The 10,302-nt window shown below is 68.8% G+C and overlaps 2 protein-coding genes across 2 annotated transcripts; both read right to left on the bottom strand.

Moving 5' to 3' along the window:
• Positions 1-126: 126 nt before the first annotated feature.
• Positions 127-3,296, bottom strand: CUNH19orf25 (chromosome unknown C19orf25 homolog). Its single transcript, XM_055343007.1, has 3 exons — positions 3,216-3,296; positions 2,849-2,980; positions 127-1,619 (listed from the first exon to the last, which is right to left on the bottom strand). The coding sequence occupies exons 2-3, from the start codon at positions 2,976-2,978 to the stop codon at positions 1,393-1,395; spliced, it is 357 nt and encodes a 118-aa protein (XP_055198982.1). The 5' UTR covers positions 2,979-2,980; positions 3,216-3,296; the 3' UTR covers positions 127-1,392.
• A 1,021-nt stretch (positions 3,297-4,317) lies between these two features.
• PCSK4 (proprotein convertase subtilisin/kexin type 4) lies at positions 4,318-10,294 on the bottom strand. Its single transcript, XM_055343008.1, has 15 exons — positions 10,100-10,294; positions 9,730-9,834; positions 8,286-8,378; positions 8,085-8,213; positions 7,928-8,004; positions 7,741-7,829; positions 7,352-7,524; positions 7,051-7,263; positions 6,516-6,616; positions 6,333-6,436; positions 6,147-6,264; positions 5,755-5,973; positions 5,536-5,660; positions 5,128-5,250; positions 4,318-4,988 (listed from the first exon to the last, which is right to left on the bottom strand). The coding sequence occupies exons 1-15, from the start codon at positions 10,292-10,294 to the stop codon at positions 4,516-4,518; spliced, it is 2,337 nt and encodes a 778-aa protein (XP_055198983.1). The 3' UTR covers positions 4,318-4,515.
• Between the last annotated feature and the right edge of the window lie 8 nt (positions 10,295-10,302).

Genomic DNA, 10,302 nt, shown 5'->3' with positions numbered 1-10,302 from the left:
GTGGCCTGGGCCCGTCCCCATGCATCTCTGCCCAGTCTCTGCAGCACCACGGGACACGTGTAAATACAGCCCCCCCCCCCCACTGACCACACGGCCGCGGGTGGGAGGAAGCCACAGACCCAGGTGTCTCGCACGCACCTTTAATAAACAAGCTGTCAAATCGCGCCCTGCTGCCCCGGCTCCGTCCCCAGGGCTGAGGGCGGGCCAGGGGCCAGGAGGGACCTCCCCCTGGGGAGCCCGGCTTCCAACTCTGACCCGCTCCCAAAAGTCCCCTGGGGGGGCCCCGGGCCCCAGAGAGGAGACAGTACCCCGCGGTCACGCAGGGCCCAAGTAGGGAGGGGTGAGGTGCCAGCACCACAGGTGAACTAGCGGCAGTGGGGTCAGGGTGTGCCCTGACGGGGCGGCCTCGGCGTCCACTGCCCTCACGGGTGCCAGGCCTGTGTTCTCTGTACACTGTGTCCCCGGAGACCACGTTCTGGTTTCCAGTTTTCGGAGTCTTTCAGGCTAAAGCAGGCTCAGAGAAACACCTCTGGGATGCTTGGGTCATGGTGCCAGGCCCTGGGGACAGCTTCAGAGCCCCTGGGGACCCCTGGAGAGGGGCGGCTCATGGAGGCGCTGTGCAGGGGCAGGTGGGGAGGCGGGGGCGGGGCTTGGGGGTCCCTGGCGAGCAGCCTGGCTTCTGCAATGCCTCTTGCAGTCCCTGCGGCTCTGGTCTTCCCAAAGTTCGTCTTCTGGTGAGAAAAGCCCTTTTCAAGAGCCACTCCTGTTCCACGGCCCCACATGCCCCCACAGGGTGGGGGTCAGCCAGCAAGGGCTCACGTGGGAGACAGGTGAGCTTGTACTCACAGGGCCACAGGTGACAGAGACCCACAGCCCCCAGGTCGGTTCCGCACCCCGTTACCCGGCCCTGGGGGAGCGCCCGGACCTTGGATCAGGGTGCCCAGGGCCGCCGGGGGAGGCTCCCACCGGAGGCCCCGTCTCACATCTGGCCCCTCCGGAACCTCGGGGGCCTGCAGTTCAGGCGGACACGTGCACAGACCGTGGAGTGGGTCCCACCAGCCCAGGGGGCCGGGGCGATGGGGGAAGCAGGGTCGTCAGGGGCAGGGAGAGGCGCATGGACGGCCTGGCTCTGGGGGGCTGGGGAGCCTGTGGACATCCAGTGTGGGCTCCCGGGCCCCGGGGAGAGCAGCATCCACATGGTCCAGACCTGACCCTCGGGGGGGCCAGGCGGGGCTGAGGCTGGTGCACGTGTCCCCCCATGCAGGCTGTGTCCCCCCAGGGTCTCCGGGTGCTTCGGGGCCCTGGGGGCCTGGTCTCCGCTGAGCCGGGTCAGGCGTCCGGGAGCTGGGGGCGCCCTGCCCGGTGTGTGTGCTCAGCCCACAGGCTGACCAGTCAGCCCAAGGAGGCAGCTGCGGCTCCCGGCAGTGCCACCTGCTTCACCTGGCCGACATCCCGCTCCAGCTCCTCCCCAGCTCGCCACAGGTCCTCACACTTCTGCTTCAGCCCGTCGCCCGCCTGCTGCAGCCGCTGATTCATGGCCACGTAGGCCCGGCTCTGCTGGTAGAGCTGCTCCCGCTGGGCCTCCGTGTCCTCTGCCCGCTGGGAGAGGCCCAGGGAGTCTGGGGACAGGACACAGTACACCGGTGAGGCAGGGGCAAGGAGAGGACACCGTGTGTCGCCCCAGCAAAGCAGGGAACTGGAGAAAACGTATCACAGAGAAGCCTCGCCCCTGCGTCCCCAGGCCCCCGTGTGTATCGGCCTCCAACCCGCAGAGGGCAGCGGACGGAGTCACAGGGCCGGCGGGCTCCTACCAGGCTCTCCAGGCCAGATGCCACACTGCACCTCCCTAAACCTGCTCCCTGGCCATGCAACCTTGTGAAACCCAGCAGTCCAGGAGGCGGCACGTTTCTCGGTAACCCCGCGTCCCGTAACAGCACCTGCCGGGATGCAGGCTGCCTGCTTCCCTGCTCTGGGGACAGGCCGGGAAACTAGGACCTGACGAGAAGTCACCCTATCACCTGCGTTGGTACTAAGGAGGGACACAGGCCACTCGATGCTCGGGGCGGCCAGGACATGAGGTCCAGGTAGGAGCTCCCCCTCCGTGGGTCCTCGCACAGCCCCGCCTCAGTCTGCCCTCCCTGGAAACGCTGGTGGGCGTGGTCCTGGGGCTGCTCCGACCAACAGAACCTTCCAGATGCTCTGATACCAGGGGCTCTTGGCGCTCGAAACACAGACACGTTGAGCAAAGCACCAAATTCCTACTATTATTTCATTCTCCCCCCAAAGAACCCCAACGCATTTCTCCCCAGCTCTGGTCCCCCAAGACTAACGGTCACTCCTCCACCAGAGTGACCCCAGGGCGGGCACTTTCGGGGGTAGTGTGTGCCCGGTGCGGGGGCTGAGCAGCAGCCTGCGGGGACAGAACGCGGCCTTCGGGAAGCTTCCAGGACCGGAGAAACGAACATCACGGAGCAGAACACAAAACGCGCTGACAACACCGCCCGCGGCCCCGACTTCCAGGACAAGGGGTGGACGAGGCTTCCCGCGGGGCCGGGCCTGAGCCTCCGGGCCGCCGCCCCCGCCGCGACCCCACCTTCACCCCGCAGCTGCAAGCCAAGAACCCCGTCTGTCCCCTTTAACCCCCACCCCCGGGGCCCGAACCCTCGAAGCGTCGACCCGAGGTCAGGGGCGCCCCGAAGACGGCACTGTCGGCGGCCCGGCGGGCGCCCCCGAGGCGCGCGTGCAGCCAAGCCCGGCTCGGACTAGCGTCGCTCCTAATTCCCGGGCTTCACCGACGCGCCGCTCCCGCCGGGGCCGGGTCCCAGGCCCGCCCCTCCCCCGCTCCTACCGTCCAGGCCCAGCGCGATGAAGACCGGGTCGTCGGGGGGCGCGCCCCGCACGTCCTCCAGGATCTGCTCCACCGCGGGCGGCGCGGGCCGGGTGGGCAGCACCACGCGCTTCTTGGCCTTGGAGCCCATTCCTGGAGGCGGGAGGAAACGGCGCTGACGGGCTCTGCCCCTCCCCCCGGGCCCCGCCTCCCGCCCCGCGAACTCCTACACGGCGCCGGAGCCCCGCCCCCGGGCAAGCCCGCCCCGCCCCCCGGGGCTCGCTCCGCCCCCGGCCCTCCCAAGGACCGACAACGTGGGGCCGGCGGGGGCCGGCGCCGGGCGCCGTCTCTGCCTCAGCTTCCCCGCCGACGCCTCCAGCGCCCCTACCTCCTCACGCCGGCGCGCCTGCAGAACCGCGGGCGCCGCCGAGGAGCCACTTCCGCTTCCGGTTGCGGCGGAGCCCCGCCCCCGGGCACGTGACGCCCACTTCCTGCCTCCCCTGGCTCCTGCCCGCCCCTCGCCGCGGGGCCACGCCCCCTCTTAAAGGGGCCGCGCCCTCAAGGGTCCTCGTCGTGTCGCTGCTGGCTGCGGTGTCCCTGGAAGAGCTCGGGGTGGGCGCGGGGTCCTGTGCCGGCTGCCCTCGCCGCGTCACAAAGCACCCACTCCCGGCGTCCTGCCGAAAGGGGACACAACCCACGTGGTGCCGTGGGGACACGGTGACTGCCCACGCCAGGCGGGCTGGCCGTGCGGGTCAGGGGAGGTGGCCGGGGCGCTGGACGCTCGGCGGCGTCGCCCCTCTGGTCCCCAAAACCTCCTCCCCACGGCTGGGTTGGGGAGGCTGTGAGCGGAGGCACACGCTGGGTGCTCACCGTGAGCCGGGGGGGCGAGCTTGCCCTCCTGATCGCACATTTACCGAAGCAGGTGCTAGATGCAGCGTCCTCGCACGGATGAGGCCACCAAGGCTCGAAGGAGGCGGCCAAGCACTCCCGGGACGCTCGGCTGCAGCAGTGGATTCACTACAGCCAAGGGGTAGAACAGCGCCGACGTGCATCGCTGGAGGAACGGATCAATACTAGTCCCTCCCGGCGGCCTCGGGCAGGAGCTTGCGAGGAGCCAGGCTGCCCTGGGAACCGTCTCCCTGGCCCCGCCCCCACCGCGGCTGGGCTCTGGCATCGGGGCTGGCCGCCCTTCTCTGCGGGCCACTGGGTCCTCCAGGGCCTGATGTCAGGGAGAAGACAGTCCCCAAGCCGGCACGCGGGAACCCCCAACCGTGCCGTGGGGGGGGGGGGCACTGCCCCTGCCCCAAAGGAGACCACAGACTTGGCACCTCCTATTCAACCTTTATTGCAAACTCTGAGGTCGGATGGGGTGCCTGAGACCCTGGGAGGTGTCGTTTGTTGTCCCTGCTCCTCCGGCCCGCTTCTGGGGCTGGGAAGGGATGGCTGTCACCGCCCGACCTCAGCCCACCCCACCCCACCCCCACCCCAAACTGTGTAACGAGACTTTTCTCTCTGTTTCCCCTGGACCTGCCAATTTTGGGTCCAGGATGCCACGCCGGCCACCCCCGGCCCGGGGGCCTCAGTGACCGGCCGGGCCTCCTCGGGGCAGGTTCTCCGATCCCCAGCCCGGTTCCAGTCTGAAGCAAAGGAGTAGGACAGCGGTGCCTGTCCGGGCACTGGTTTCCCTCCTAGTCAGATGTCTCTAGGTTCCAGGCAGCCGCTGGGCCTGGGGGGGTGGCGGGGTGGCCCCAGCACCGGGGAGGCCCCCACGTGGCGGCGGGCAGCCTGTAGAGGATGCAGCACAGTAAGGGGCTCCCGAAGGCCACAGCCAGCAGCGTCAGTACCACGGCCTGGGCGCGGCCACGGTGGCACCTGGGGTGGCCGACTGCGGTGGGCTGGGGGGGGCTGTCGGGAGGCACAGGCCCTGAGCAGGAGCCCCGATGCTCACGCAGCGAGTACGACGGGGGACAGGCGGTGCAGTTGAGCTGCGAGCCGCCGCGGCAGGGGCAGCAGGAGGCGCGGCAGCTGGAGCAGACGCGCAGCGCGGGTGTGGCCGGGCGCCCAGGCCCGCCGGTCACCGCCTGCTGGGTGTGCTTGCAGTACCTCGGAGGGCAGTAGGAAAGGCAGAGGTGGCCCAGGGTGTAGGCGGAGCTGTGGCATTCTGCGCGGGGGACATGCCCGGGGGGTGAGAGGCCGAGGCCCTCACGGCGTGCGTCTGCCCTCCCGCCCCGGGCCGCACACGCACACTGCCCGCCGCTGCCGCCTCCCAGCAAGCAGGCCGTGCCACGCCAGGCACTCACCCTGGCACAGCCCCTCTGTGTCCCGCTGCACACACGCGCTGCTGGTCACCTGGGGGCCCGGGGGCCGCGCCGTCATGTCCTCGGCCGTCCCGTAGAGCAGCAGCGTGTAGCGGTACAGCGTCCCTGGCAGGGGTTGTGGTGGGCACGGGGAGGAGGGGGAGAGGCTGTTGGCCGCCTGGTCCTGCCCTCCCGGGCCCCTCTCCCCGGCCACCCCGCCCGGAGCTGGACTCCCAGACCCTGACGCCACCGGGCTGAGCCCCCGCTGTGCAGGGGTAACTGAACGCCTACTGTGTGCTGGTAACCAGGTGCCCAGTATGCACCGAACACACGCGCTGGGTCTGTCGGGGGACTGCTGGGCGTCCCTCTACGAGGGGTCCCCGGGGGCCCCAGCCTGCACGCAGCCCTCACCCGTGTTGAAATAGTAGCCTTTGTTTTCCAGGCCCAGGGTCCACAGGCCCCGCGGGTCCTCGTCCCAGAAGTGGGTGGACATGAAGATCCAGTTGTTGTAGCCTTGGCCGCTGACGTCCAGGGGTCTGGGATGGGAGGTGGAGGTGGGGGTGGGGGTGGAGGCGGGGCCGCTAGCTGGGGGGGGACCCCGGACCCCGGTGTGCGCCTCCAGCCCTGTACCTGATGGCCACGAGCGTGGAGCGGGTGCCCATGGGGCTGGTGAGCGAGATCTCCAGGTCCCCCCGGCGGCTGTAGGACAGAGACAGCTGCACCTGCACGTGCTCCAGGGAGCGGATGTAGTTGGCGCTGCCCGCGCAGGCCGACACGTTCTTCCTCACTTGCGTCAGCGGCAGGATGGGGCTAGGGGCGGCGTGGGGGGTGAGGGCCCCTCCTGTGGGCCTGCTGGGGGATGGGCGGCCAGCAGGTGGGGTCTGGGCTTACCTCTCCGTTACAGGTGGGTCAACAGGCCTTGGGGCCAGCCTCCCACATGTACGTCACCCCCCCCATGGTAATGACAGGTGTGGGGAGGTGGCAGGTGAGCACAGTGGGGGCCGGCTGAGGAGGGCGCTCACGTGGGGGTGTGGACGATCCGAACGACGCATTTCTGCTGGGGTTGTGTGGGCAGCCACGTTCGAGCCATGTCCACCAGCAGCCTGGCGTCCAGCAGCCCATAGCCATAGTGGTGGCTCACTGTGTGGAGGGGTGGTCATCAGTCGCCCCGCGGCCGTGGCACCCCCCTCCCTCTGGCCCTGCCTCACCTTGGCGCCCCACACCGTTGGTCCTCCAGTCCTCGGCCTGGAGCTGTGCTGGCCTCGACGCACGGACCACCAGGTGCTGCATGTCCCTCCACGTCAAGAATGGGCTGAAGGCAGGCGAGGGCAGGTGAGCTGGGGCCACGCTGGGGGGTGAGTGCAGTAAGCGGGGTCCCCTCCGTCACCTACTTGGCCTCCAGAGCCAGGGCAATCATGCCCGCAGCCAGCGGGGCTGAGGCCGAGGTTCCCGTGTGCTTGTCCGTGCACTGGTGGTGCAGATCTGTGGTGACCTAGGGGCAGACAGGGGGACTTGGGGGGCCTGGCACACATGCAAACCCACACTTTGTTCAAGAAGGTACCGCAGAGATACCACCAGGGACGGGGCCCTGAGTGCCGCCCAGGTCGCACACCTGGGGAGCTGACCCTGCCTGGAAGACAGGAGGGTGTGTGAAGGGGTGACAGCTGTGGGGCCTGGACTTGGGGCCCATCGTGTTCCAGGTGTCACAGGGCAGCCCCTAGGAGGGGGCACAGTCGGGGGAGGGGACAAAAGAAGGGGAGGGGTGGGAGTGAATCAGGGCAAGGGGATGGGAGAGAAGGGGCAGGTGGGAAAGTGGGGACAAACAGGCCGGAGGGAGCAGAGAACAGGAGGGAATGGGGCAGGGGCCAGGACAGCAGCGGCAGGGGCCGGGGGCAGAGGGCGGGGGCAGGGGCAGCGGGCACTCACGATCTGCGGGTCAGTGGCCACGCCGCTGCTGTAGGTGGTGGTGAGCGTGGAGGCGCAGGCCTCGCTGTACCAGGGCACGCGGCCGTGCTGGGTGGTGCTGCCCACCGAGAGCGTGTGGATGCTGTTGGTGTAGCCGTCACAGTTGCAGTTGTCATAGTGCAGGCCGCCGTTGCCCGACGCCCAGACGAAGAGCGTGCCCAGCCCACCGCGGCCCTGCACACAGGGACGGGTGGGGGAACCGGGATGGGGGCGTCGGCCTTGAGAGCAGGCCCAGGCCCACCGCGGCCCCGGGTGTGCTCACCTTGGTCACGCCGCGCCTGAAGGCCTCCCGGGTGAGGATGCCCGGGCCGTCCACCGTGCGGCCGTCGTCCTCGGGGCCCCAGCTGGCGCTGTAGATGTGGATGTGCTGCGGCTGCAGGCTCAGCGACTGGGCCTCGATGACGTCTGTGATGGTGCCGTCCAGCATGCGCACCCCTGCCCAGAGGGGGGTGGGCGTCAGGCCTCGGCAGACGCCCCGCCGCACCCCCCCCCGGGCAGGTCTGACCAAGGGGCCCCCTCTGCCCCCCACAGGAGGGCATTCGTGCTGGGCCCTGTGGCCCCCAGAGGTGCCTTCTCGGGTCTGTCCGCTAACTGTACCCGGCACTGCCAGTCACCCAGTGTCGGGGACAGGAGGAGCTGGACCCCACGTACCTCCAATTCGGGCGTTGTAGGCAACACCGGTGCCGCAGAACCCATTGTTTGCCATCGCTGCCACTTCCCCAGCGCAGCGGGTCCCGTGCCTGGCGCCAAGGGGAGAGGGGAGCCAGCTGCAGTGCCCCCCACGGCCCCCGCAGGGCACCAGGGGCTCCCCTTACACCCTGCGGGATGCCAGGCTCACCGGTTCTCGTCACTGGGCGTGTAGCGCGGCTGGGGGTCTGGGTCGTAGTCATTGAAGTCGTAGCTGGCCAGGGGGTCCTGGGGCGGAGTGGGGACGTGAGGGGGGGGCCGGGACGTGGGACCTGGGGCAGCCCCCGCCCCGGTGCCCCCGGTCTCACGTAGTTGGCCCAGAGATCCGGGTGGTCCTTTTCGATGCCGTCGTCCAGGACAGAGACCACCACACCCTGGCCCGACAGCCCCTGACTCCAGACCTGCAGGATGTTCAGGTCCGGCTGCACCTTGTTGTTCTGTGCAAGGTGGGGGTGGGGGTCAGTGGGGCGCTGGCGCAGCCCACCCCCACCCCTGCCCGGGCCGCTCACCATGTACCACTGCTTGGGGAACCAGGGGTCCGTGGGTACCACCGATGAGCGCTTCACCCGCCGCCGGAGCGTCTGCTGCTCAAACCACTGCACCTGGAGACGGGCGCACACTGCAGGAGGGGGCTGCACCCCTCCAGCCAGCCCACCCTCCACCCCACCCTCCTGCCCTCACACACCTGCCGCCCAACAGGACCTGCCCCCCTGAGTCTCTCCCCAAAGGGCCCGGGTCGACAGGCCTCCTCCCCAGGCCTGCCAAGGGGCGGCTGTCTGTGGGGCCGCAGCTGGGGCGGCCTGTGTCCAGGTGGGCCATGGCCTGTCCTGGTCCCTCGTGGTGGGGGGTGGGCCTAAGGCCTTGTGTTTGCTGGGGCTGCTCTTTGGGGTCCTCATGTGCCCGGGGCACTGCCTTCAGAGGGGCCCTGGGCCCACTGACTCGAGGTCCAGCCCTGCACCTTCTCCAGTCCCTGTTCCAGATTCTTCTGCCCATGACCTGCCCATCTCCCTGCTGCGGTGGCCATTTCTCTCTACCAGTCCTCCCCACCCCTCACAAGACACCCCTGGGTGGCCATACCCACCTCCTCCCTGGTCCCCACTCTGCCCCATGCCTCTCTACAGCATCACTCTCTGCTGAGACCGTGCCCTGCTGCCCCTCTCTCCGGGGCCCACGAAGCCCTGCTTATCTGGCCCTCACCAGCCTCCCTCTGCTGCAGCCACGGGGGCTGACTCACCCCGGGGCCTTTGCACATGCTCCTCTACCCGCCCCAGGCTGTTCTCCCTCAGACCTCTGCCCTTCCTTCTCCCTTGCTGATCTCTCAACATCCCCAAACCAGTTCATGTGCCCTCGCCCTCATCTCAGTGATGGGGCAACCATCTCCCCATTTGCCCAGCTCCACACTACGGAGCTGGGCCTGATTTCTCTCCATCCCGCACATCCAATCCATCGGCAAACCCTGGCCCCTCTGTCCTGCAAAACCCATCTTGAACCAGTGATTTCTGTCCCCAGTGCTCCCAGTGGGTTTCAGGCCATCAAGGCTCTTGCCTCCATGCCGATCAGCTCCCCTGGCCCAGCCAATACCTCGTCATGGCTCCTGAGGGCTTGCAGACTCAGCCTCGACCCCCCAACTTGGCAGCTAAAGCCTTTCTCCCAATCCGGGACTTCTCTGAGCATCTCACAGGCTCGCTGGGTGACTTCAGGCGGGATTCCTACTCTGGAGCCGTTGCCCCCGTCGTATAAAGGGCCACTTCCCTTCCCCCCATCCTGTGAACTCCGACGGTATCTGCCCTCTGTACGGAGTATGTAGGAACCTTGATCTTTCGGGGTGAGACAGAGGAGGGGGCTGGGGGTGGGAGTGGGAGCAACAAGAAATGCTGACAGTGTGCCGAGGCTCGAGGACGAGCGGAGGCCCAGACTCAGGGCAGGTGGCCGAGACCCCCAGGCCAGGCTCACCTTGGGGTCTTTCTTCAGGCGCAGGCAATGGCCCCAGTGTGGGGTCAGGGACTGCTGGACCACGCCCCGATGTCGCAGGTGGAAGTACTGCCCGTCAGGAAAGATCTGGGAACGTGGAGAAGCATCCGCGAGCATGGCACCTGGCTCCGACATGGAGTGCCCCAGGACAGGCCAACACCTCTGGCTTGCTTCCCCCCCCCCCACCAGGTGCCCAGGTGAGGGCTTCGGTCGCCCCCCAGAGGCCCCAGAATCTGAAGCTGGTCGAGGCAGGGGTGGGCTGGGGCTTCTGGACATCTGGAGTACCCCTCCCGTCTGCCGGGGCCTGGGGTCGTCCAGGCCCCGCCCCTCCTGTCCATCGGGTCCCACCCACCTGCCCCAGGTAGACGAAGCCGAATTTGCGCGCCAGGCGCTCGGCCTCCCGGTAACCCTGGGACACCCTCACGGCCCAGCTGCTGACATAGATGGGGGCCCGGGCCGAGGACCACCCCACAGGCAGGGGGCCAACGAGGGCCAGGCCCAGGGCCACCGCTAGGCGCAGCCAGAGCGCAGTCCGGGCGGGCCGCATGGCGGCGG

This window comes from Nyctereutes procyonoides, unplaced genomic scaffold, assembly GCF_905146905.1.
Source record: "Nyctereutes procyonoides isolate TBG_1078 unplaced genomic scaffold, NYPRO_anot_genome, whole genome shotgun sequence".
Lineage (NCBI taxonomy): Eukaryota > Metazoa > Chordata > Mammalia > Carnivora > Canidae > Nyctereutes > Nyctereutes procyonoides.
This window is presented reverse-complemented; position numbering and strand designations above follow the sequence as displayed.

Excerpts from the sequence above, each read along its gene's own strand:
- CUNH19orf25 (XM_055343007.1), bottom strand. The coding sequence starts at position 2,978 with ATGGGCTCCAAGGCCAAGAAGCGCGTGGTGCTGCCCACCCGGCCCGCG. Across the intron at positions 1,620-2,848 it reads CATCGCGCTGGGCCTGGACG|ACTCCCTGGGCCTCTCCCAG; the intron begins GTAGGAGCGGGG and ends TCCTGTCCCCAG.
- PCSK4 (XM_055343008.1), bottom strand. The coding sequence starts at position 10,294 with ATGCGGCCCGCCCGGACTGCGCTCTGGCTGCGCCTAGCGGTGGCCCTG. Across the intron at positions 5,974-6,146 it reads CGGATCGTCCACACCCCCAC|GCCCACAGGAGGGGCCCTCA; the intron begins GTGAGCGCCCTC and ends ATCCCCCAGCAG. Across the intron at positions 4,989-5,127 it reads CACAGAGGGGCTGTGCCAGG|AATGCCACAGCTCCGCCTAC; the intron begins GTGAGTGCCTGG and ends TCCCCCGCGCAG.